Source organism: Salmo trutta, chromosome 4, assembly GCF_901001165.1.
Source record: "Salmo trutta chromosome 4, fSalTru1.1, whole genome shotgun sequence".
Classification (NCBI taxonomy): Eukaryota; Metazoa; Chordata; class Actinopteri; order Salmoniformes; family Salmonidae; genus Salmo; species Salmo trutta.
In genome coordinates this window covers 19,373,530-19,400,522 of record NC_042960.1, presented here as the reverse complement: position 1 = coordinate 19,400,522, position 26,993 = coordinate 19,373,530, and the positions used below count along the sequence as shown (strand labels likewise).

Genomic DNA, 26,993 nt, shown 5'->3' with positions numbered 1-26,993 from the left:
CCTCTCCCTCAACGTCAGCAAGGCCAAGGGGCTGATCGTGGACTACAGGAAACAGGGATGAGAGCACCCTCCCATCCACATCGACGGGGCGGCAGTGGAGCAGGTAGCCAGCTTCAAGTCCAAATCACTCAGGAGGTTGAAAAAATGTGTCATGGGCCCTCAAATCCTGAAAAGGTTCTACAGCTGTACCATTGAGAGCATATTGACTGGCTGCATCACTGCTTGGTATGGCAACAGCACCGCCCTCGATCACACAGCGCTACAGAGGGTGGTGCGGACAGCCTAGAACATCACTGGGGCCGAGCTGCCTGCCATCCAGGACCTCTATATCAGGCGGTGTGAAAAGAAGGCCCAGAAAATCGTCAAAGACCCCAACCACCCATGCCATAGACTATTTTCTCTGTTGCCGCATGGCAAGAGGTACCGGTGCATCAAGTCTGACACCGACAGGCTCTTGAGCAGCTTCTATCCCCAAACAATACGACTGATAAATAGCTAACAAAATAGCTACACAGACCTTTTATTTCAGTATTTGCACGGTCTATGCAGACTCACAGGGCCCTACACACTCACACACACTGTCACCACAACACACACATAAACACTCACTCCATCATTTGCTCACTCACGCATAATATGCACATTTATACTGACTCTACACACCCACTCACATGTAAGCTGCTGCTACTCTGGTTGATCTAATAATATCCTGTTGCCTAGTCTCCTTACCCCTATACATATCTACGTCCATCACTCCAGTATCCCTGCACATTGTAAATATGCTATTGGAACTGAAGCAGTTTTGTTGCATTGCATCCCTCAGATCTATTTCTGCTAACTGAGCCAATATTTCTTTGCAACGGTAAATACCTGATGTAGCACGCACAACACGTCGTTTCATTTCACACACAAGGAAAGAACAAACACACATAATAACACATCTGAGAGGTGTGAAGACTTTGACTGAGGCTCCACTGCCATCTGCTACCTTGGCACAGTTACACAGTGTGCTTCAGTGTCTTCGTCTATGATTGGTCGTGTTAAGGAACACAGTGTCTTCGTCTATGATTGGTCGTGTTTCAAGGAACACAGTGTCAGCGTCTGCCAATGTCTGTCCTCGACTGGAACCGTCTGGGACACATTCAAATGGTATTACAATTAAAGATGACCGTATCTCACATTAATATACAAGTTTATTCATCCTTGCCATCATTTTTTGTTTGTTTTCAATAACATGACATTAAATAAAGAAGGCACTTACAAAAAACAGTTAAATTATAGACGTGTTATTATATAAACATTAACTTATCCATTTTTTATTTAAACAACAGATTGATGGACAAGAGATGACGGCACCCTTTGCAGCCTTTTTACAGTACATCTCATATAAGTGGTTAAATCTACCACGCTCTCCCTCTATGTATCTCTACAATACAGTAAAAACTGTATTCATCATTATCATCATTTTAATTGTTAATGCCCCTACTATGCTTTCACATGCATAACTTCATCTAAAAAAATTAAAATATAGAAAGCATAAAACACAAGTTGTTTATTTTTTATCACTAGTCAGTGGTTCATTAGTCATTTTTACATGTTAGGCTTTGTGGTTTCTTTGTGCAAGTCCTGGTACAGCTCTGTAAGACGAGTGGCCTCTCTCTGTCCCGACAGCAATGCACCATGGGTAGTGGAATAGTATTTCCGGTGGGTGGCTTCCCCGGCGAATAACACCTGTAGAGGCTGAGAGGGTAAAGAGGAGAGGAGAGGAAGGGCGAGGAGAGAGGTTGGAAAAAGGAGAGGATAAAGAGGCATAAAGAAGAATACAATAGAGAAGGAGATAGGTGGATAGAGAGGGCAGAGATAGAGAAGAGAGGAGGGGCGAGAAGAAAAAAAAAGACAAGACCTTAACAAACCAGTGAATGTCGGCATGACCCAACATATGTTATGCATACTCTATTACTGCCGCATATGTTATGCATACTCTATGGGCCGCATCCCAAATGGCCCCCTATACTCTACACAGGGCTCTAGTCAAAGGTAGTGCACTATGGTCCCTGGGCAAAAGTAATGCACTATATAGGGAATAGTGAGCCATTTAGATGCAGCCATGAGGAGCTATTTTAGGCTCTGTCTATATGTAAGAAGGCTGCTTGTGACGATCTGTCACTCTTTTGACGGGAGGGGGATTTCTCGAAGGTCACGCTGCTCCTTTAGCAGTCTTTAAATGGCCACACACACACACACACACACACACACACACACACACACACACACACACACACACACACACACACACACACACACACACACACACACACACACACACACACACACACACACACACACACACACACACACACACACACACACACACACACTAAGATAAGGACACATGCGTCAGGTTTCAGGGGCTAAGGTGGTGGCCAAGGCCCATGATTCATAATCGATCCAACACTGTGACTGTCACATCCCTTACTGCCTTATTAGGTGGCATAGTGATGAAACAGGCACATTGACAACATGCTACAAGTTCCTCTCGTGGCTGGAAACAAGCATCACGCCTACAGAGACCAATGAAAGTAAATATATTCTCATTACGCTGTCATTAACATACTATACCACAAACACCACTTAGTCATTGGGGAAGGCTTTTCACAACCCAGCTGATACACTACATCCAGTCTGGGTTCAAATACATGCATATTTAAGTATGTGTTATTTAAATACTTATTTTCTGTTGGAGTGATTTAAAATAATGTGGCCAAATTTTTAAGTATTTGCAAATAACTTCCTATAAATATACAGAACTATTTTTCAAATAGCCCTAGGACCAAACAGACCCCCCTGGTTAAAATGCATGGAGTATTTAAATATTTGTATACTTAAGAGTATTTTCAAATACAAGCAATACTTCCCAAATGTATTTTCAAATGCATTCCAATATTCAACTATTTGCATTTTCAAAGAAAAAATGTCAAAATACTTACTTTGAAATTTCTTTAAAAGTAATTGAAATACCCTAAATAGTATTTGAACCCAAGTCTGCATCCAGATCCAGATGCTGTTCTTACCGGAGCTTTGGTGCTCTTGGTGTAAGGCAGGGGCATGGCTAGCTTCTCCACGTCACCCCCACTGGAGCCCACCCGGGTGAAGGAGTAGGAGCCCCGGATGTAAGGGTTACTGCCCCACGATGAGCGCAGGATCCGCCTCGGCTTAGGAATGTTGGGGTTCCCTGAACGAGGGAGAGAAGGAGGAAGAGGGAGGAACAGTGAGGTGGATGGTGGGTGCGGTCAGTCCAATATAAACCCTTTGGATGGACACTGAAACATCAACATCCACCCACACCAACACACTCTCTCACACACACAGGCACACACACACAACTCTTCCGCAGGTGGAAATAAGCCATTGAAAGTTTCCTAAGGTAATGGCGATGCATGGTGAGTGATCCTCCACCCATCTAACATAGGTGATCCTCCAACACATCCAATCCAATCTCCTGTATCGGTACTAATCAGCTACGGTCCCTTTTAGTGGCCATACACACTCTAGTCTATCTGTAATGAATCTGCTTCGTAGGGGATTAAACCGAAGTGACCTACATCAGGGGAGTGTGTCAGTGTGTGGGTTAATGAGTTTCCGTGGGGGGGGTACTCCCTACGGAAGTAAACAATGTGAGGGCAGGCAGCGAGTATTGCTCAGAGCGGAAGACAGGGTTTATGGTTGATTGTGTCCGTTGGCTTGGCTGTATAGGGAGGAGTAACTGTAAAGCCCTAGTGAGGCGTGTGTGTGTGTCCAGGAAAGCCTCTGACGTCATCATTAAGTGATGGTAACCGGGTCGGTGACATACGCTAAGCTTAGACTTGACTCTCCTATGATCCATTTGTCAGCTAACTGGCTTGACCAGAGGATAACTTAGTCCTTGAAGGAGGACAACAGTCACTTACTGTCAGCCACAATACTGAGCTTTGTCCACCCATGAGATGGGATGCATCCCAAATGGCAACCTATCAAATTCGCTAGCTAGCTAACCAACAACTGTGACGACGTACTTAAGAGACAACAAGTGCTCATTGTGAAAATGTATTTACGTTTTCAATAAACACTGGAGACAAAATATAGATTACGTGTTGTCAACATTCAAAGCCAACCCTGTCTGTTCTGCTTCATAGTTGCGCACGCGTCGGTTTTGCTTCTAAACAACCAACCCGTCTATAGCGTAATAGTGACCCTGTCAAAAGTCTTTAATGTTCATTCCACACACACCTTCATCTAAACTATTTAAACCAGGACTTCGTTCTTATATCCCTTAACCTATTTTCTCTGTTAACAGGAAAAAGACTGACGCAATACAGAGCCACAAGGCTAATCTCTATCAATAGTAATTATTTGCTTCACGGTGTAGGGCAGCCCAAAGACAACTGTGTGCGTCTTGTCTACACTATCATTTACAGTGTTTTCCAGGGAGCGGGAACCTTAATATGGCCTTAACGTAAGAGAGCAATTTTTTCTGTCTCATGTAGAGGAGACCTGTCGAATCGAACAATTGATTTTCTGTCAGGTTCTCTCTTAAAAAAGACCAATGAGTCTCGACCACAGTTGCAGCCATTTTCAATTTGCTGTGTTTCTTTTCGTCACCATTACTCTTAATAGGGGGCTGTTCATGGGTGAAAGACAACTTGATACAGTCGAGCAACTATGGCAGTGACTTACTCATCTCTTCTGTGAGAATATTGCCTGTATGTCTGGGATGCAGACCCACAGGCAACTCCTTTAACAACTTTGTGGGATCAGCATTTCTTCATCCAATCTTTACTCCACCTATTAAGAGCACAGTGACTAAAACTGACCCTGGGCCAGTTGTTATGGGATGCACATGTATTCAACACCATCACTCTGCCAGACGTCTATGTGACTCATTCAGCATCAGCCCCCAAAACCCCCTTCTGGGAAAGGCGATATACCTCAAGGCTCAGAATGATGATGTCATTTCCTGTATTTAATCTATACCTAGAGGCCCACTAGGGCTGAATAAGTGGAATGGCTCTTCAATGGGTCACCGTGACTCACTGGGAGCACAGTATTGTTGCACTCATTCAGCCCTCAAGGTTACAGTGTGCTCGTAACAGTGTGTGTGTGTGTGTGTGTGTGTGTGTAAAAGTATTCCTTCCCTATACTGATGAGTTGAAGCACTGAGCATGATTCATACTCAGTGAGGGAATGCTGATGATGGCCTATCTCAGTGAGTTATTTAAGGTCAGTGGTCCTCACTCCATCAAGAACACATGATTTGATTCATCAACGAAGACCTTGAGTAGCTGAAATCTAGTTAGTGCTAGACTTGTCTAAAAGCTGCGGCTCGATTCAGAAAACTCCCATTGCTACTGTATATCACTCACTCACACACACACAGACACACAAAGTCAACGGACGCACGTCAATGTCACAATGACAAACACACAGACATGCTCACTGACCTGTGAAGCGTCGCAGCAGCTTGGTGCAGGTCTCGGCCACCGTCTCGTCGTCGCAGCGCTCCATGAGCAGTGCCTCCTGGCCACAGATCCAGCCGCTCAGCATGTGGCCGTAGCGCTCGGGCGGGTACAGCACGTCAAATGAGCAGATCTTACGGTACCACAGCTCCTCGGGGTAGACCGGCTGCTCCAGCTGCGCCTCGTCCTCCCACACAAACTGGATGCTGTTGCACTCGGGGCTCCAAAAGGGATCAGAGAACTCCAGGAAAATCTTGTCAGTGGTGCTGATGCCGAGCTTCTCGATGGCGAGGACTTTGTCCTCAGGTAACGAGGGTGAGAAGAGCGCCTCATGGCGGTTCTTGAGGACGCCGAGTGAGGCGGTTACGATCACGTGGTCGGCTGGGAGCGACTCGAGGTCCTCGCACTCTACGCTGATGGGGTACGCGTGACCCGGATTAGGGTTGGGCTCACCATGGCAACGTTGGTCGTCGTTATGGTCGCCGTTGTCGTGCCGATTGTTGTTGTCGCCGTGAGCGATCTCCTCCTGTTGCTGGGCGGAGTAGTTCCAGTGGACGCGGCGGACGGGTTTCCCCAGGCGCATCATGCGGGACGGAATGTCCTGCGCCAAGAGGTCCACGATCTTCATGAAGCCTCCCGGGATGACGTGGTGGGCCCCTGGGATCTCCGTCCACTCGCCGAACTCACTCAGCGAGACCTCGTCCATGCTGGGGGACGAGCTCTCACAACTCTCCACCTGAAGGATAACACACATACAAACAAACAAAGTTAGTTTGACTCAGATCAAATTGAGCTCCTTTATTAGCTGCTCTCACAACTCTCCACCTCTTTCCAATTAATCAATCAATCAACTCATCAATCAAGCAATCAGTCAAATGTATTGAAGCTCTTTTTAATAACCCAGCCTAGAAGCCCAGAGAGCAAGTAGCAGAACAGTGGATGGAAGAAACCTAAAGAGGAACCAGACGATGGCTGTATCATATAGAAACACAGACAAATACGTCTGTTCAATTCTGGTCAAATGTATCTACTTTCTTTCAAGTAGATTTTTTTTCTGTTACTCTTTGATTGGCTAAAACTCCTTATTGAATTGAGGCCAAATTAACCACCTCTATCAAAGTGCTACTTAATCCTAGTTGAATTGCCTATTTATTGGCCATTACATCTTATTAAACTTTCGTTGGGTTATCACTTTTTGGCTCAAGTCTTCGAACCCAATAGTTTGTTTACCTAACTAGAGCCTCAACGACAGAGCCTAACGTTTCCCCTGAGGAAAAGTCTTAAATCATGGCCTTGGCTGCCACTAAAGGAAACTTTGGACATAAGTGGCACATTACTCCCTACATAGTGCATAGGGTTTTGGTCAATGGTAGTGCACTACATTGGTAATAAGGTGCCATTTGGGATGTAGCCCTAATAACTGAGTGCTGGTGAACCAGGAAATGAATTGAATAAATACACAAACATAATAAGGCTTGCAATAGCTACATTTCCTGAGGTAAACTGTTGTTGTCGTCCTCATCTTTCTCTTTCCTGGATGCCCTGTACCACAGTTGGCTCTACGCGTAATAAAGGGCTTCCATTTTGTTGTCCGCTGTGTTTCTATTTCATTAGCAAACTGACCTTTAAGTGATCAACACTAAATTTAATCCAATGAGTTATTGGGTATAATTACAAGGAGCAAGGATCACCGATGGAGCAATAACATTACCAAGCTAAATTAAACTATTGCTAACATAAACAAGATAATGTAGCTAAAGCTAACATTAGCCAGAGTTTCAGGGAAAGGGGGATACCTACAGTTGTACAACTGAATGCATTGAACTAAAATGTGTCTTCCGCATTTAAGGTGCGGGGGGCTGCCATAATCGACATCCACGTCTTCAGCGCCCGGGGGTTAACTCACGCCATTTGCACACACAGTATATAGACTTTCTTTTTTTTCTCCATTGTGTTATTGACTTGTACGCTTGTTTATTCCATGTGTAACTCTGTTGTTGTTTGTGTCGCACTGCTTTGCTTTATCTTGGCCAGGTTGCAGTTGTAAATGAGAACTTGTTCTCAACTAGCTTACCTGGTTAAATAAAGGTGAAATAAAAAATACATTTAAAAAAACTGCCTTGTTCAGGGGCAGAACGACAGATTTGTACCTCGTCAGCTCAGGGATTTGATCCAGCAACCTTTCGGTTACTGGCCCAACGCTGTAACCACTAGGCTACCTGCCGCCCCTATTTGCACTTGATTTCCTGTCCTGCTTGTTCAGTTGAGTCATAAAGCATGCCATAAACTCTTGTATTGTGTGAGACTTGCGTGAGAGTGCAAGTCTAAACCTAGCAGGAGCATCACATGCTCAGTCATTTATCTGCGTATAAAGAACTGGCTTGAACCAGAACTGTGCGAGAGGCCAAGGAGGTGCACCAATTCTCTCCAGAGATGAGTGATTCAGAATACAGTACTGTTGATTTAATATGGAAAAATAGAAAGTAATGCCTTCCGTAACGACTTTTAAAACGGGTTTTCTTGGAACACATCGAGCAATCTTACATACCTAGAAGGAAACGTTAATGGATTTGCATAATGTTTGCGTAGTTAATGCATTCCAATCATTAACTAGAGCTCTAGCATCTTTTATAGTCTCTCAGAAGGACCGACCCCCTCCCCCTTACACATTCACCCCCATCCCTACACACACACAAACACACACACCCTACACACACACCCTACACACACACACACACACACACACACACACACACACACACACACACACACACACACACACACACACACACACACACACACACACACACACACACACACACACACACACACACACACACACACACACACACACACACACACACACACACCTTGAGGTACTGCTGGAGCATGGACAGCTTGAGTCTCTTGGTGCTCTCCGAGTCGTCAGGGTCCAGCGTGATCTTCTTCCGCACCACGTCCCTCGTGAACACCCCAACGCTGTTCTGGCTTTCAGCACACACAGGCTTCCCATTCTGGAAAAACTCCTGAGTCAGCTCGTATACCTGGGGAGGAGAGGAGAGGGATAGAGCAGATGACAAGAGGGGAGAGAAATGTGAGTTTGACAGCCATGGTATAAGCAGTAATGAATGTGCAGAGGGTCTGCATCCCAAATGGCACCATTTCCCCTTTATAGTGCACTACTTTTGACCATGGCAATTAGGGCACTGGTCAAAAGTAGTGCACTATATAGGGAATAGGGTGCCATTTGGGACGTAACCAGGGTTGGTCTGGGTACCAGTCTGTTTTCATTCTGGTTCTACACTGGACAATCCAGAGTTTCATTGGCATAGACAGGCAGTATTTAGCTACTACCTCATCCAACAGCCAAGCAATCCAAAATAGCATAGAGTGTTCCTGCTACAACAGTCTATAACAGAGTCTGAACATTCAGAATCTACTGGGGTGCTTCTAAAACTTTAAAAGGGGCAATCTGTAAGGTGATCGCTTCGTTGTTGTTTGAATGCCAAATTTGCCCTTTAAAAGGGTGCCGCCAGGTGAGAATGTATGACATCCTTTAACGCCTTGGCATGACTGCATGGGAGGGTGGAACTTAGTACATTATTCAACAACGGATTGTTTTACATTTTTCCACACTTTCTTCCGAGGCCTGTGACTTCTACAGTACAGGATATAAAGCAACATGCATGACAGAACTTCTTTATCCAAAGCACACACACCTCTTTTAGAAGGAACTGCCCAATCATTGAGGTCACACAGTGAAGGGGGTAGCACTATTTCCATTGGTATTTACTAGGAAACTATGTTGTTTTAATTCATACTTTCTGGTACTTAGTTACAACAATTTAACACAATTGGTAATGACCTGGTACCAAATGGTGCCTGTTTTAAAAACAAACAAGTAATTCATAGATTATTACTGTGCACCATTTCACATGTAATTTCTCAGTAAATACCTGGGATGACGCCAAATGGCACCCTATTCCATATTTAGTGCACTACTTTTGACCTCTACGGGTCTGGTCAAAAGTACTACAGTATAGGCAATATGGTTCCATTTGGGATACAGCCATTTCTGTGCCGTCAAAAAGGGTGCAACCGTGAAGGTGTCTTATCTAATGAAGTGAAACGGTGAGCTGAACAAAGAGGGTGGAGGGAACTGGAGCTGAGCCGTCAGTCACGAGACTGGTGATCGCCCGGGGGCCATTCCAAGGGAGTGCCGGGTTACAACAGGTAAACACCACTGGCACTGGGAAATAATATCTATGGTAGGCTACCGTAAAGTAGCCAAAAGTAATCCGCCTATTCAGTAGTTTAGTGGTTTTCTGCCCATGTATGAGGGTGATGGGGTAGGCTACCACAGAATATCTTTAGTTGACGCAGGAACAAACATGTGACATGAGTCATGCCATGTCTTGAAGCCAAAGGCATCCACCTATTCCGTAATCTGTGTGGGTGATGAGATTCTACCAAGGTATGAGAGTGTTGTAACCACATAATTGTTGGCAATAATAATAATAATAATAAAAAATTGTGTTTTTCAAGGACACTTTAAGGACCCAAAGTCACGGTTGATACAGTATAAATACATATGAGAAGGTACCCTGGTCAGATGAGACTAAAATTTAGCTTTTTGTCCATCAAGGAAAATGCTATGTCTGGCACAAACCCAACACCTCTCATCACCCCAAGAACACCATCCCACAGTGAAGCATGGTGGTGGCAGCATCATGGTGTGGGGATGTTTTTCATCAGCAGGGACTGGGAAACTGGTCAGAATTGAAGGAATGATGTATGGCGCTAAATACAGGGACATTTTTGAGGGAAACCTGTTTCAGTCTTCCAGAGATGTGATACTGGGACAGACGTTCACCTTCCAGCAGGACAATGACCCTAAGCATACTGCTAAAGCAAAACATGAGTGGTTTAAGGGGAAGCATTTAAATGTCTTGGAATGGCCTAGTCAAATCCCAGACCTCAATCCACTTGAGAACCTGTAGTATGACTTAAAGATTGCTGTACACCAGCGGAACCCATCCAACTTGAAGGAGCTGGAGCAGTTTTGCCTTGAAGAATGGGCAAAAATCCCAGTGGCTAGATGTGCCAAGCTTATAGAGACATAACCCAAGAGACATGCAGCTGTAATTGCTGCAGAAAGTGGCTCTACAAAGTATTTACTTTGGGGGGGTGAATAGTTATGCACGCTAAAGTTTTCAGATTTGTTGTATTATTTCTTGTTTGTTTCACAAGAAAATATATTTTGCACCTTCAAAGTGGTAGGCATGTTGTGTAAATCAAATTATAAAAACCCCCAAAAATCTATTTTAATTCCAGGTTGTAAGGCAACAAAATTTACATTTTTCCTAAGGGGGTGAATATTTTCGCAAGCCACTGTATGTTAGTGATATTAAGATTTTAACAACGACAGTGTGTTATATAGACTTATTTAGGAAAAGTCAAGGAAGGAGGGGGCATGACTTAAAAAATGTCAGAGTTTAATATTTTTGTTTTATTCATGAGCAATTCAAATGACTGCTTTAGCTGTCCCAGAGTGAAGTTCACATTCTTTTTCCATGGAATCAGAATGTTTATGTTTATCATTGCTGCACTAAGTTACATTGTAACCACAAAGGTTATGTGATAATATGACATGATATTCGATTGCATAACCTTATCATCGTCTTACCTCCCTGGTGGAACGTTTTGCATACAACAAACAGAAGAAAACAGACTGAAAACAACCTGAAAACTAAATTTTTTAATTCCTTAGCAAAACTTTAAAAAACATTTTCCGTTGCGTGCCCTAATGAACCCGACCCAGGATGCAGCACACCTTTGTTGACAATATAAAATAGCCTCCAGTTGAAATGGGATCCTCAAGAAACACATTTTCAAAGACAAATAATTGTAAAGCTATTTCTTGTCCGTTGCCTCACACTCATGAAACATTAGATCTAAACAGATAGGATTTCTATGTACCTCAAATCCTGATGTGAAACAAAACAACCAAGTCAGCTTCGGAATGCTAATCCTACTGCTTAATTAATTATGCTGGATTCCAGGCAGAGGCAAGGTGGCGATTAGCGCTTAGCGCAGTTGTAATGATACATGGAAGGGATAAGCATTTAGCGCTGCTGTAATGATGCACAGTGGGGGTTAGCCTAATGCATAGCGTAGCTCTGCTGTGTTGATGCTGCTGCTACACTGCAAAGTGATTGGCATCTTGGAAATGGATTATCCAAGGGATTACAGCATAGAGGTATGCAGACTGACACATGAAATCAGGATAAAAGCATTGTTCACACTGTATGTTACAGCTCCCTAATTATTACCTAAGATGGTTAAGTATGAAGATACACTACCGGTCAAAGGTTTTAGAACACCTACTCATTCAAGGGTTTTTCTTTATTTTTAATATTTTCTACATTGTAGAATAATAGTGAAGACATCAAAACCCCGAAATAACACGTATGGAATCATGTAGTAACCAAAAAAGTGTTAAACAAATCAAAATATATTTTATATTTGAGATTCTTCAAAGTAGCCACCCTTTGCCTTGATGACAGCTTTGCACACTCTTGGCATTCTCTCAACCAGCTTCACCTGGAATGCTTTTCCCGCAGTCTTGAAGGAGTTCCCACATATGCCGAGCATTTTTTTGCTCCTTTTCCTTCACTCCGCGGTCCGACTCACCCCAAACCATCTCAATTTGGTTCAGGTTGGGGGATGGTGGAGGCCAGGTCATCTGATGCAGCACTCCATCACTCTTATTCTTGGTAAAATAGCCCTTAAAGAGCCTGGAGGTGTGTTGGATCATTGTCCTGTTGAAAAACAAATGAGTCCCACTAAGCCCAGACCAGATGGGATGGCGTATCACCGCAGAATGCTGTTGTAGCCATGCTGGTTAAGTGTGCCTTGGATCCTAAATAAATCACAGACTGTGTCACCAGCAAAGCACCCCCACACCATAACACCTCCTCCTCCATGCTTTATGGTGGGAAATACACATGCGGAAATCATCCGTTTACCCACACCGCGTCTCACAAAGACACGCCGGTTAGCACCAAAAATCTCCAATTTGGACTCCAGACCATAGGACAAAATTCCACTGGTCTAATGTCCATTGCTAATGTTTCTTTGCCCAAGCAAATCTCTCATTATTATTGGTGTCCTTTAGTAGTGGTTTCTTTGCAACAATTCGATCTTGAAGGCCTGATTCACACAGTCTCCTCTGAACAGTTGATGTTGAGATGTGTCTGTTACTTGAACTCTGTGAAGTATTTATTTGGGCTGCAATTTCTGAGGCTGGTAACTCTAATGAACTTATCCTCTGCAACAGAGGTAACTCTGGGTCTTCCATTCCTGTGGCGGTCCTCATGAGAGCCAGTTTCATCATAGCGCTTGATGGTTTTTGCGACTGCACTTGAAGAAGTTCTTGAAATTTTCAGGATTGACTGACCTTCATCTCTTAAAGTAATGATGGACTGTCATTTCGCTTTGCTTATTTGAGCTGTTCTTGCCATAACATAGACTTGGTATTTTACCAAATAGGGCTATCTTCTGTATACCCCCCTACTTTGTCACAACACAACTGATTGGCTCAAACGCATTAAGGAAAGAAATTCCAGAAAGGTACTTTTAAGAAGGCACACCTGTTAATTGAAATGCATTCCAGGTGACTACCTCATGAAGCTGGTTGAGAGAATACCAAGAGTGTGCAAAGCTGTCATCAAGGCAAAGGGTGGCTATTTGAAGAATCTCAAATATAAAATATATTTTGATTTGTTTAACACTTTTTTGGTTACTACATGATTCCATATGTGTTATGTCATAGTTTTGATGTCTTCACTATTATTCTACAATGTAGAAAATTGTAAAAAATTAAATAAAAATCCTTGAATGAGAAGGTGTTCTAAAAAACTTTTGACCGGTAGTGTATGTAGAAACTGCTTACCCAATAGAAATCTTCAATCACGCTTGTAGGCGATATCATGGAGACTTTGGCTAGCTAAGCTCATGCGCAGAAATACGTTATCGGGTCTAACGGTCGTCTCACGCCGAACTCTGCATGTGCAGGCCGTCAAATCCAAGGCACTCCTTAGACATGAAGTCGTTTTTGACAAAAATGAAAATGTGACGGTTTGTCACTTTCACCATGTTGGAGTAATAACATGTTCAGTTACTTATTGGCTCGAATCTAAGTTGTGCCTTCAGATTACAAGAAAATGAACAACTACGGAAGAATTTCTCACTTCTCTAAATGAACTTCTCAAACCCCAAACCCTGGTCTGCCGAGTGCTTCGCAAGCGTTCTCGGACGTCTCGCAATGTAGCGCCTCTGGGTTTAGAAACTCTGTTATTACTGTGTAGTTATTCCTGTTCGTACAGTGTGTTCTTAAAGGAATGGGTGCTGCTGTGGAGAATGCTGTGTTGTTAAGGTGGATAATAGAGAAAGTTCTTGTTTATTCAAGTGCCTTGAAATAGTTCCAGTTCCGTAAGCCTTGGGAACAGGTCACCACAAGCTTGATACGCCTCTTTCTGGCCCACCCAATGTGAATCCTTTAAAAATTGACTTTGGTATTTGTGTTCTTTATTGGTAACTTTGCTGCTTGCAACACTTATGGAACATAACTATTGTGAGAATTACTCAGGGACATAGAGAAAGGGAAGTGTGTAGAAAGCGTCTCCCTTTCCTCTGCACAGTGTCTATTTACTCTGATCTTAAGGGTAGTGGCGGGAAGCCAATGTTGCGTGAATAACAACGCTCTGAGGTAGCTGAACAGTGCATGACACGCTTCACTGGACCACTGTAAACAAATTGTGTGTGTGCATGAGTTTCCCTGCACACCTGTACTATACACACCTGTGCATACGTGTCACTGTGTACATACAGTATCTACATTCAGTCATGGGTGGCTCCCTGTGCACACATCAGTGGTAATCTGGACACACACACACACACACACACACACACACACACACACACACACACACACACACACACACACACACACACCTCTCCCCTCACCTCATTGTAGAGGTCACTGAACTCCTCGACCAGGTCCTTGGGGATCCTGGTACCACTGTTGGTCTGGTAGTGGGCCACGCCGTTCTTGGTGTACAGGCTGATGCGGCCCACGCTGCGCTCGCCGTCCGTGGTGTGCTCCAGCAGCCCGTTGTCCTCCGCCAGGTGGTACACCGGGTTCCCGTTAGCACCATGGATCCAGGTGGCTCCGAGCTCCAAAGTCGTTTGTCCTGGAATAGATGGAGGAGAAGAAGATGAAGAAGAATGTAGTCCTCACTGTAGCTCAGTTGGCGTTTGCAATGCTAGGATAGTGGGTTCGATTCCCGGGACCATACATACAAAATGTACGTTTTGGATAAAAAAAGCATCTGCTAAATGGCATATAAATACATTATACACTTCGTCTCTGTCTCAATATTAAGTAATGTTTTGGCCATGCAAGTAGTGAGGATATTGGGACAGGCTTAGGCTCCGGTCAAAACTAGTGCAATATATAGGGAATAATGTGTCATATCAGATGCACCTTTGGGGTCACACTTACAAACTTCGGTTTACCCACCCCAAGAACTTGATTGTTTGTGTCAGTTTATTTGGGAATAAGTTGAATGGAATGGAACTTGAATTCAATGAAATAAGCAGAGAAATGAGAACGGGAAGTTGTTTTAATTGAATGGACGTGAAAGGAACTGCAATCAATTCAATGAATGTGACTGCAGCCTACTGGACATTATGAGGATGCTACAACCACCTACTCGAGAGGTACTTGTTATTGAAAAGGGCTTCGTAGAGAATGAGGAATAGGGATAAATACGTGGGGTTTTTTATATACTGAATTGAATCCATGTGTGGCAATGGGAGTAATCTAACTTGTTCAGCTCAAAGGGGATTTTGCAGGACTATCCACACATCCATCCGAGAGACAAATTCCCCAATCACATTTCACATTTTGAATTGAGAAAGCTTAATTGGGCTTTGCTAAGCACACATTCTGATCCAGTGTTATTTTGGGAAGGCTTTTAGCATTAGCAACTGATAGCCTAGCCCCATAGAGAATAGACGGGGGCACCTTTTGACAGCTAGATGTGAGTGCGGGGGAAACAACCTGATGATTACACACTCACACAGACATGTCGAATGTCTCAGTGAGTGAGGTTTGGAGCTTTTTCTTAACTATTTAAGAAACAAACACCCATAGAGTCATAACCCATGAAATTCCAGGGTCTGGTTTAGCGTCATTTCCTCCATGTATTGTTTCTTACTAACGCTTCGTGTGTTTGTAGTGTATAAAGTTCATAGCATCATTTCTTACCGTGCTGAATGCTTTGAACTCTCCCTCCGACGCGGTCTGACGCCTCTAGGACTGTGACATCCGTGAAGCCGCTTTCCAGGAGGCTCTTGGTAGCTGCGAGACCGGCCAAGCCCGCGCCGATCACTACTATTCGAGGCTGTCGACGAGTGCGTAGGTCTCTACTAAGGGGGTCATCAGTGCTGTCTGAAGATATTTCACAACTTTGCATGCCGTCCAAGCTCCTCTTCTAGGGGGTCTGAGGGGAACAGAAACAGAGAAACAAGCCATTAGTTAAAAACAAGTCGAGCCTTGTGTGGTCCAGCGGTATAAAGCGCTGACTTTAGAACCCATACCGCTGCCAGCACAGGTTCGAATCCGACTCATTGCTCTCTCATTCGTCCTCACTATCCTGTCTAATAAACATGAATGGAACTACACACAAAAAACAAAGCAAGTCAATTTCCCTCAGGCAAGATGAGGACAGAAAGTATCTTTACACGCATCATTGGGTATCAGTGGGTACTCCATTGAGTGTTCTCAGTTCAAAGTAAAAGCCTCCGTACACAGTACTGTATACAAAACCTCTTTCAGATCAAATACCTGTTATGACATCAAATCCATTCCGGAAATAGAATTTCATCGCGCTTTCCTAAGTATGCATACTTTGAGTGTGAAAGGGAAACGGGTTCATCGTGTTATTAAAACAGTCGCTATTTCAAAAAGGTCTTGCTATTTTGTGGCCTAGTGTGGTCTAGCTGTCTAAGCCACTGTCTCTGGATAACATACCTATCCGTGTTAAAACACCTTACTGTTGCATGGCTAAGAAGTAGCTGTGCTGTGTAGTGGGGGCTTATTTTATTTAAGCAATAATACCCGAGGAGGTGTGGTACATGGCCAATATACCACGGCTAAGGGCTGTTCTTATGCACAACGTAACGCGGATTGCCTGGACAGAGCCCTTAGCCGTGGTATAAAATGGCCATATACCACAAGCCCCGAGGTGCCTTATTGCTTTTATAAACTGGTTACGTAATTATATCAGTAAAAAGAAATGTTTTGTCATACCCATTTTTTGTACCTTTATTTAACTAGGCAAGTCAGTTAAGAACAAATTCTTATTTACAATGACGGCTGTCAGCCAATCAGCATCCAGGGCTCGACCCCTCAGTTTATAATAACATATAGACAACTGTGTCTGAGGAAACAAAATGCAAAATGGAGCATATTTAAAGCGCATCTCCCTGATCCCATTATACTAATCTAATGTAGTCTCAAAACAAAACACTAAGCAACACCAAATGAACGAGACTCATGCGGGTCCTTAATTGACTGTTTGGGGCGACGGCGTCGCAGGGTTGAAATGTTGAGGTGAAATACGTTTTATTTTATTATTTTCTCACGGACTTCCTTCCACCACTCACTGAAGTAGCATGTGTGTACGCAAGTGAGCTGAGGCCGGGGCCTTGCCAAATGGAAAATAGGCACATTTGACAGAAAGCAGGCAGTGGAAGAAAGGACACAGGAGAAGAGAGAGAGAGAAATAGGGGGAGATGGTAAGAAAAAAAGAGGAAAAGCAAGAGAGACAAAAGAGAAAAAGTACATCTGTGTGTGAAAGAAGAAGAGGGGATGGAAGGATCAAGGAGGAAAATGCATTAGGAAGCAGACTAAACAGAGCAGTAACGTGTTCCATTATCCTCATTTTTCAATTTTTTCATCCCTGAGCGCACCCCCCTCCCCCTCCTCCTCTTCCTCTGAGAGGTGAGACCATATGCTACCTCCAGTTCCTACATGTGACGCACTCCACTCCCCTCTCCCCCACAAAACCTCCCCGCTCTGTCACCACAGCAACGCTGCTGCACATGGCAATGCTGCGGTACCATACTGAGAAACCGTCTCGCACACACAAGAAAAAGGCGGTTTCTCCCGAACCAGGGTCAAGCGGTCAAACCGGTTAAACCCGTTCAGTGAATCCGTTACCTTCTATTTAGAACTGCAGCTGCGTCTAGGGTATGCTGCTCATCTGAGCTTCCCAAAGGTTTGCTGTTTACTGTTTCAGATGACACCATATTGGTACACAAAGTGCAAGAGGACGGAACCAAAACAAATCAATTTGAGTACACTTACTACCACCCAGACCAAAATGTGGATTATAAACTGGGTGTTTTCAGCCCTGAATGCTGATTGGCTGAAAGACGTGGTATGTCAGACTGTATACAACGTGTATGACAAAGAAATGTTTTTACTGCTCTAATTACGTTGGTAACCAGTTTATAATAGCAATAAGGCACCTCAGGTGTTTGTGGTATATTGCCAATATACCACGGCTAATGGCTTTATCCAGGCACTCCGCATCGCTCTTGCTGCTGGTGAATCTCTGATCCACCTCTACGCAGACAACACCATTCTGTATACTTCTGGCCCTTCTTTGGACACTGTGTTAACAACCCTCCAGACGAGCTTCAATGCCATTCAACTCTCCTTCCGTGGTCTCCAACTGCTCCTAAACACAAGTAAAACTAAATGCATGCTCTTCAACCGATCGCTGCCTGCACCTGCCCGCCTGTCCAGCATCACTTCTCTGGACGGTTCTAACTTAGAATTTGTGGAAAACTACAAATACCTAGGTGTCTGGTTAGACTGTAAACTCTCCTTCCAGACTCACATCAATCATCTCCAATCCAAAGTGAAATCTAGAATTGGCTTCCTATTTCGCAACAAAGCATCCTTCACTCATGCTGCCAAACATACCCTCGTAAAACTGACCATCCTACCAATCCTCGACTTCGGCGATGTCATTTACAAAATAGCCTCCAATACCCTACTCAACAAGCTGGATGCAGTCTATCACAGTGCCATCCGTTTTGTCACCAAAGCCCCATATACTACCCACCACTGCGACCTGTACGCTCTCGTTGGCTGGCCTTCGCTTCATAATCGTCGCCAAACACATTGGCTCCAGGTCATCTACAAGACCCTGCTAGGTAAAGTCCCCCCTTATCTCCGCTCACTGGTCACTATAGCAGCACCCACCTGTAGCACGCGCTCCAGCAGGTATATCTCTCTGGTCACCCCTAAAGCCAACTCCTCCTTTGGTCGTCTCTCCTTCCAGTTCTCTGCTGCCAATGACTGGAACGAACTACAAAAATCTCTGAAACTGGAAACACTTATCTCCCTCACTAGCTTTAAGCACCAGCTGTCAGAGCAGCTCACAGATCACTGCACCTGTACATAGCCCATCTATAATTTAGCCCAAACTACTACCTCTTCCCCTACTGTATTTATTTATTTTATTTATTTTGCTCCTTTGCACCATATTATTTATATTTTAACTTTGAACTTTCTTCAAACTACAAATCTACCATTCCAGTGTTTTTTCTTGCTATACTTTATTTACTTTGCCACCATGGCATTTTTTGCCTTTACCTCCCTTATCTCACATCATTTGCTCACATTGTATATAGTCTTATTTTTTTTTCTACTGCATCATTGATTGTATGTTGTTTTACTCCATGTGTAACTCTGTGTTTTTGTATGTTGTCGAACTGCTTTGCTTTATCTTGGCCAGGTCGCAATTGTAAATGAGAACTTGTTCTCAACTTGCCTACCTGGTTAAATAAAGGTGAAATAAATAAATAAAAAAATTGCCATGGTATAATGGACATATACCACACCCCCCGGTCCTTATTGCTTAATTATATCACATGCTGTTTAGAGACTATGGGAACTAACTCTCTTCACACTATGTACCGTGGGCAAGATGTCTCTTCGAAACTGGTTTCAAACTAGTTGTGTTTCACAAGGCTCGAATACAGTACACAGCGGCTGTGTTTACACAGGCAGCCCAGTTCTGATCTTTTTTTCACTAATTGGTCTTTTGACTAATCCGATCAGCTCTGAAAAAGGTCTGCTGTAAAAAGATCTGATGGGATTGGTCAAAAGACCAATTAGAGGAAAAAAATATTAGAATTGGGCTGCCTGTGTAAACGCAGCCTAAACAGCTCAGGAAAGTTAGACACCAACATTTCAGGCACCAACTGCAGTGTGGATCATATTCAAAATGCTGTACAGACTATGGGAACTAATATAGTTCACAGTATATTGCAGAAAGGTTAGATACATTTCAAGCACAAACAGCAGTGATTGCAACACAAGAAGTTCAGAACCTTCTTCCCAGATGTGTTCACCTTTAACCTCACAGCTGTCTGCATCACAAGACTAAGAGTGTTGAGTAGTGGGAAATTATAATAGTAGCGGGCTGAGAAGGAAGCAAAACATGTCTGGACAAGTCCTAGCTGGCTAGACCGTTCAATGAGTCTGTGTGCATCCCAAATGGCATCCCAAATGGCACCATATTACCTATTTAGTGCACCACATAGGGAATAGGGTTCCATTTGGGATGTATCCTCTTTCTGCATCCGTTTCATAGCCCTCAAAGGTCAAAAGTAGTACAATTCTCTGTCTGCATCTATTTCTTCACATTCATTTGTCTGTGATGCCTTGATTGGAATATTCACACGATCCTGAAAAGTGCTGATCATACCTCAACAAACTATCAACAAAGTTGTGGTATTCGTCACAGATGCCGAACGTCTAATATTTAAAAAACATAATCCTGTGAAATGACTTATTATTTCAGAATGGATTCCCATTTGGCATAGCAATGACAGTTTCTACGTATATAGGCCATGTTTATTGCCTGATTTTACCCGGCGAACAGGACCAGCGTTGTGGACTGAATACCGAGGCCAGGAACCTAGTCATACACAGTGTTACACTAACAAGGCCACTACACAGTCTCCAAATTAATAAGATTCTAGGAACAGAGGAACAGCCTTGTGGCCTTGAGGCATAGAACTGAGCAGCAAAGGGGGAAAACCCTCATCAGCAAGAATAGAGTGGCTACACACACATACTGTAACATCCCTCTGTTTGAGCAGGCAAAACTAGCTAGCTAAGTAAGTGAATCTCTCTACCCTCCCTTCCCATTTTGGAATAAATTAATAGTTTTTCTCTCTCTTTGAGTCAACTACTCACCACATTGTATGCACTGCAGTGCTAGCTAGATGTAGCTTATGCTTTCAGTAGTAGATTAATTATTTGATCCTTTGATTGGGTGGACATGTCAGTTCATGCTGCAAGAGCTCTGATAGGTTGGAGGACGTCCTCCGGAAGTTGTCATAAATACTGTTTAAGTCTATTTGGAGGGGGTGAAATCCATGAGCCTCCTAAGTTTTGTATTGAAGTTAATGTACCCAGAGGAGGACAGAAGCCAGCTGTCCTCCGGCTACACCATGGTGCTACCCTACAGATTGCTGTTGAGCCTACTTTAGACCTTCATTGCAAAACAGTGTTTTAATAAATTACTTGGCGACATGTGTATATGTTTAGTTTTCATCTAAAAAGGATAACGTTTTAAATGTTTCACTATTTTTATTTTATGAATTCACTGAGGAGGATGGTCCTCCCTTCCTCCTCTGAGGAGCCTCCACTGGTGCATACACAGAATCAATCACTCACTCACACACAGCAATAATACTCCCGATAATGACGATCCTAATTATGACAACATTCATCCATTTCTTTGGGATAATAGGCATCCCCGGGTCACCTCACAACTGAAACGATGGTGGAGTTAAGAGTCGGCTGACTAAGTGCCTGTGGGCTGAGGAACAATTCAAATGTATTTTTACTGCTCATGATTTGGTATTTTTCAATCCTTCCTTCTGTCACATATTAACCTATTAATTCTGTGTTATATTAATAATCATTTATGGGTTTTATACAGAGCTTTAGAGGTGAAATGTTAATACACACCAACACACACACTTATGCTTTTCTCATTTGTGGTGCAGCTTGTTTCATGGACCAAAAGAAAAAAAAAGTTGTTTTAATGTAATTGAATTGAGAGGTAATGGGGGATGAATTGGACCTCTTGCTATGTTCAGGCAGACACATGTAAGATAAGCCACAAGCACACTGAGCACACCGCGGGCCTCCGTGAGGACACACAGCGGGGTGTGATGTCAGCACATCCTTTTTGTAGGTCACCGAGACATTTCCTGTTGAAGGACCCACAGTGGAGCTCGCTCAAGGAGCCCATGAGGCCCACAGCAGAGCAGCACCACAGTTACAGGCAGATAAAGTAAAGAGTTTGTATCTTTTTTGTTATTAGTGTTCCAAGGCAGAGTCCTCAATCTGTGTTAGGGATGCTTCTCATCGAGTGAGAGGAAATCCAGGGTAAAAAGATAAAGCAAACAAGTTTCCCTTTGTTCCTTCCCCATCCCCGCAACACAAGGTGACACATCTAAACCGGAAAAATACCCCTTGTCATCCGTAAGACCACAGTCACTCTATGGAGGCATGTAGCCTAGTGGTTAAGAGTGTTGGGCCAGCGCCGTGGACGTTGATTAAGGCAGCCCCCCGCACCTCTCTGAGTCAGAGGTTGGGTTAAATATGGAAGACACATTTCGGTTGAACGCATTCAGTGTGCAACTGACTAGGTATCCCCTTTCCCAGAGGCTAGAAGGGCCTGTAACTATGTAATAAATCGGACACAGAGTGTTCCAAATAGTGCACTACTTAGGGCTCTGGTCAAAAGTAGTGCACTGTATTGGAAATAGGGTGCCATTTGGGACAAACTGTTAGTGGGCCCTGGATTCCTTCAGGGATTCTGAAGGAAGATGGCCTTCCTTTCTGATTGTAATAACAGAAAAGCCTGCTCATGATACATGCTTCTCCAAAGCTTTATTCCTGCATCCACATTTACTTGTGAAGCAATATGGGATTTGTATGCAAGCACTACTATAAATCACTGGGTAAAATGGCAATACGCACATTCAGCCTTACTTTCTGAATCACAGGAGAGTAAAAAGGTATTGAATGTCCTAGGATGGTGTATTTAGTGTATTGCATATACAGTAAAGCTGCCTAGTACTATTACAGTAATACTATGGTTTTACTACAAAACAGCAATAACATTTGCAGAGAAAGGATCACAGAATTGGGCTGCTGTTTCCCAGGTCACATACACTCTCTGTCACACACATGTGTGCATGTACACACACACACACACACGTGTGTATGTACACACACACACCCTCTCTCCCTCCCCGGACCAAGACATAGAGCCGCTGTGATTCCATTATCCCTGGCTGGTTAACGCACTCACCACATGTCACCACTCCTCTCTCTCTAGTCATGCCGCAGCATGCAGATTAACGGGGGCTGGACTGGGGTGAGGAACTCTACAGTGTGTGACCTAGAAATGAGCAACCTAGCCTACATTTGACTGACATTGCTCGAGGTTGCTCTTTCCAGGGGCAGGCCAGGGCATAAAAAGGGACTGTAAGGTTAAAAAGAAGTCTGCCTGTCATTTGTTGAGTTGTAAGGCCACCCCCACCCTATTCCTTCCAAATATCGGCCTTCCTAAAACACACACACACACCCTTCCTCCATCAATTCCTCACCGTCTGCACTTCAGTCCACTCCACAGCTGCTTTCATGCCATATCCGACAACCCTGGAACATCTCTGGTCTGGATCAAACCCCTAGTGCGCACTACAGTACTTGCTAGTGTGGCGACATGACGTCTCACTTCCTCAAGACCGCAGACATCAAAAAGGACAAGAGCGCTCTAGCCTTGGGGGCCCGGGTCCCGTGCCAGACAGGCCCCAGAAATTCCACACCTCTCTCCCAGCTCCGGTGTTCCAGAGCTGGGATGCTAGGGCTAGGGGAGGGCCTCTGGCTGGCAGTGCTAGAACTGATGCTCGGGTGTCATCCACCCTGGAGCCGTTTAAACAGGAGCGCGGTGCCCCTAGGACAAGAGTGGTAATGCCAAAGGTAAGCCGCGGTTAAAAGGGTACTGCCCGGAAAGGGAACAGGTTGGAATGCGGTTGGGTGGTGCACAATGGACAGTAGTGCCTTTTGAAAAGGTTGAAAACAAAGAGCGATGATTCTGAATGGTGAAGATATGTGGATACCCCCTGACAGCATTGAGTCCAGACCGATCATATTCTTTACTTTACGTAACGATAAACCTTGACTTATTTTGTAGAACAAGGGTATTACACCTTTAGGCAATGTACATATGCTGGTAATTATTCATGCATAAACTAGTGGAATTTCGCAAGAACAGCTGTAATGATTTTTTTCCATCTATTTTCTTATTCATTGGGTTACAGATATGGGGCTGGGATTTAATCAAATTACAATAACATTGTAAAACAAGCTAATTGAATCAAATTATATTCCATCCCATTCATATACTATTCATATAATATGAAATTAAGAGAGGGACGAATAATACAGGCAAGATAGAGACGGAAAGAGGGAGAAAATGTAATTGAAGTTGTCAAGTTTATTTTGCTGACCACAGAGAAAGTAGCGTTGAGTTCCAGACAGGCTACGCACGGCTGTGTGTATCTCATCCTCTGCCACGTAATAGTCAAAGTAGCAACACAGACCACCAGACCACAGTTTGAAACAAAGAAGAACGACTAGTTCTTCTTCTGTGAGATATCCTGATTCACTGAAACCATTCAATGGGGAGAAATATCTAGTCAAAACGGAATAGAAAATACAACAGTATTCACATTTTACACAGAATTAAACTTAGGCTATTGCAATCATATTTTGAACATCCAACAGCATAATTTTACAAAGCGATGTAAACAATCGAATTAGGATCATTTACTTTATATTTTATTGGCTACCTATTTTTTGTAGCCTAATATGGCACATAATTCAACACTAGGCATAAATACACTTGCCTACAACATGTACACACCGTAGCCTACTGACAGCTGCAGCTCAGCTGTTTACTTCTTTGCTATCCACAATGTTGATGAATATTATAACCATGACTGGACTGCGACGAATGGCGTTTTACATGTTTTACCTTCTAGGAAACAAGCTTGATTTCAGGAGGCGCTCATTACCTGACTCCGTTAGTCTTCAGTTTTAAACGTGAGAATTCTCCTCTTCTCCTTTGTGTTTTCCTCGTACCCGGCTCCGCTTTGTATTTATATGTGCCTTGAAACCAGAAGCAGCCAGTTCCATGTTGCCGCTGCCTCCCCTCTTAAAGGAGCAGTACAATCAAAAACGTGATTTACCCAATATTTCCACAATATGAGATCGAAATAACATTCTGAAAATGCACTTTTAGTTTAACAGCTTTTGGGGAGAAAAAAATGGCTGGAATTTCAGCCTGTTCAGGTGGGATAGAGTTTTGGTCCTTGCTATTCGGGATCCTTGGGACTTCCCTTCCCCAATTGAAGTTGACATTAACAATGGTTACTGTAAGGGTTAAGATTAGGGTTGGGTAAGGGTTATGGTTAAGGTATGGGTTAAGGTTAAGGTTAAGGTTAGGGTACGGATGTCCCAAGGATCCAGAATAGCACTGATCATGTTATTTTTTTGCCTAGACCATAACATCACAATCTGATTATTTTGACCAATCACCAGTCATCTTGTATTTGCATAATATGTATCCTCTTACTTTGAGGTGGTATGGGGGTATGCTCTAGTCTAGACAGTCTAGACAATCCTGTCTACCAATCAGGGCTGTGTATGTAAATATATTTGCAACTATATTGTTTTTATTTTTGTTTGTTTAACATTTATTTAACTAGGCAAGTCAGTTAAGAACAAATTCTTATTTACAATGACGGCCTAGGAACAGTGGGTTAATTGCCTTGTTCAGGGGCAAAACGACAGATTTTTACCTTGTCAGCTCTGGGATTCAATCTAGCAACCTTTCGGTTACTGGCCCAACCCAAAACAACCACATGATCAGACTGAGCATTTCAACGGCAATTGAAATATATTTTCATTTATTTTCATTAAAATAAACACACACAGTGATTTATTAGACATACAGTGATGATTAAAAAAATAAAATAAAAAAGACTGCATTGGGGCTTAATTAATATGAGCAACCCTGACTTGTCCATAGAAGACCAGCCCAACCAACACTGCCTGAGGTGAGTGCCCACAATGGCTAACTGAGAAAGGATCCTGTGTAGACACCACAAACTGTAATTGTATATTGGCCAACAGCGGAGCTATTCATGTGTCAGACTCTAGGAAAAAGTGTTTGAGAGAAAATGAGAAAAAAAACAGGAGAAATTATAATTTTATAGAAGGACAACAGTAAATTAACTGTGCAGGTGCTGGTTTACGAGATGAAGATGCTCAACTGAAGTGTGTCACTCAAACTACAGAAAGGTCTGGAGTTCCAAAATTCTAAACGTCCCTAAAATTCCCATTTTTTTAAATCCCGGTTGGAAGAATGCTGGAATAAGGAAGGAATCAAATCAAAATCGAATCACATTTTATTAGTCGCATACAGATATTTGCAGATGTTGGCGCAGCAAAATGCTTGTGTTTCTAGCTCCAACAGTGCAGTAATACCTAGCATTACGAAACAACACAACCCCCCCCCCATTTTGTTTTTTAAGGACACCTCTTTTCATGACATAGACTGACCAGGTGAATCCAGGTGAAAGCTAGGATTCCTTATTAATGTTAAATCCACTTCAATCAGTGTAGACGAAGGGAGGGAGATAGGTTAAAGAAAGATTTTTATGCCTTGGGGGGGGGGGGGTGATGGGGGGTGCAACACAATATTAGGAAGGTGTTCCTAATGTTTGGTATACTCAGTGTATATATACCGGCCAGTTTATTAGGAACTGGGTCGGACCCCCCTTTGTCTCCAGAAAAGCCTGAATTCTTTGGGGCATGGATTCGGAAACGTTCCACAGGGATGATAGTCCGTGCTGATGCGATGGTATCATGCAGTTGCTGCAGATTGGACGGCAGTACACCACCACCAGCCTGTACTGTTGACACCAGGAAGGATGGGTTATTCAATCAAAGAGTAACTGAATGCCTCAATGCCTGTCTGCCTGTTTTATATGAAAAGCCACAGCAGCGTGACTCACCATCTGTAGGAGCAATCCATTTTCGTGAACAGGATGGTGTACCTAATAAACTACATGGCCCAAAGAATGTGGACACCTGCTTGTCGAACATCTCATTCCAAAATCATGAGCATTAATATGGAGTTATTCCCCCTTTTGCTGCTATAACAGCCTCCACTCTTCTGAGAAGGCTTTCCACTAGATGTTGGAACATTGCTGCGGGGACTTTCATTCAGCCACAAGAGCATTAGTGAGGTCGGGCACTGATAT

General features: G+C 43.4%; 1 protein-coding gene across 1 annotated transcript; it reads right to left on the bottom strand.

The window, feature by feature from the left end:
- Positions 1-1,175: 1,175 nt before the first annotated feature.
- LOC115192014 (spermine oxidase) lies at positions 1,176-24,880 on the bottom strand. The gene is made up of 7 exons (XM_029750102.1): positions 24,741-24,880; positions 15,826-16,060; positions 14,520-14,746; positions 8,363-8,536; positions 5,478-6,228; positions 3,072-3,232; positions 1,176-1,740 (listed from the first exon to the last, which is right to left on the bottom strand). The coding sequence occupies exons 2-7, from the start codon at positions 16,031-16,033 to the stop codon at positions 1,591-1,593; spliced, it is 1,671 nt and encodes a 556-aa protein (XP_029605962.1). The 5' UTR covers positions 16,034-16,060; positions 24,741-24,880; the 3' UTR covers positions 1,176-1,590.
- Between the last annotated feature and the right edge of the window lie 2,113 nt (positions 24,881-26,993).

Coding starts and splice junctions, on each gene's coding strand:
- LOC115192014 (XM_029750102.1), bottom strand. CDS start 16,033: ATGCAAAGTTGTGAAATATCTTCAGACAGCACTGATGACCCCCTTAGT. Junction 3,233..5,477: donor GCTGCTGCGACGCTTCACAG/GTCAGTGAGCAT, acceptor TCCCTCGTTCAG/GGAACCCCAACATTCCTAAG. Junction 1,741..3,071: donor CCAAGAGCACCAAAGCTCCG/GTAAGAACAGCA, acceptor TTACCCTCTCAG/CCTCTACAGGTGTTATTCGC.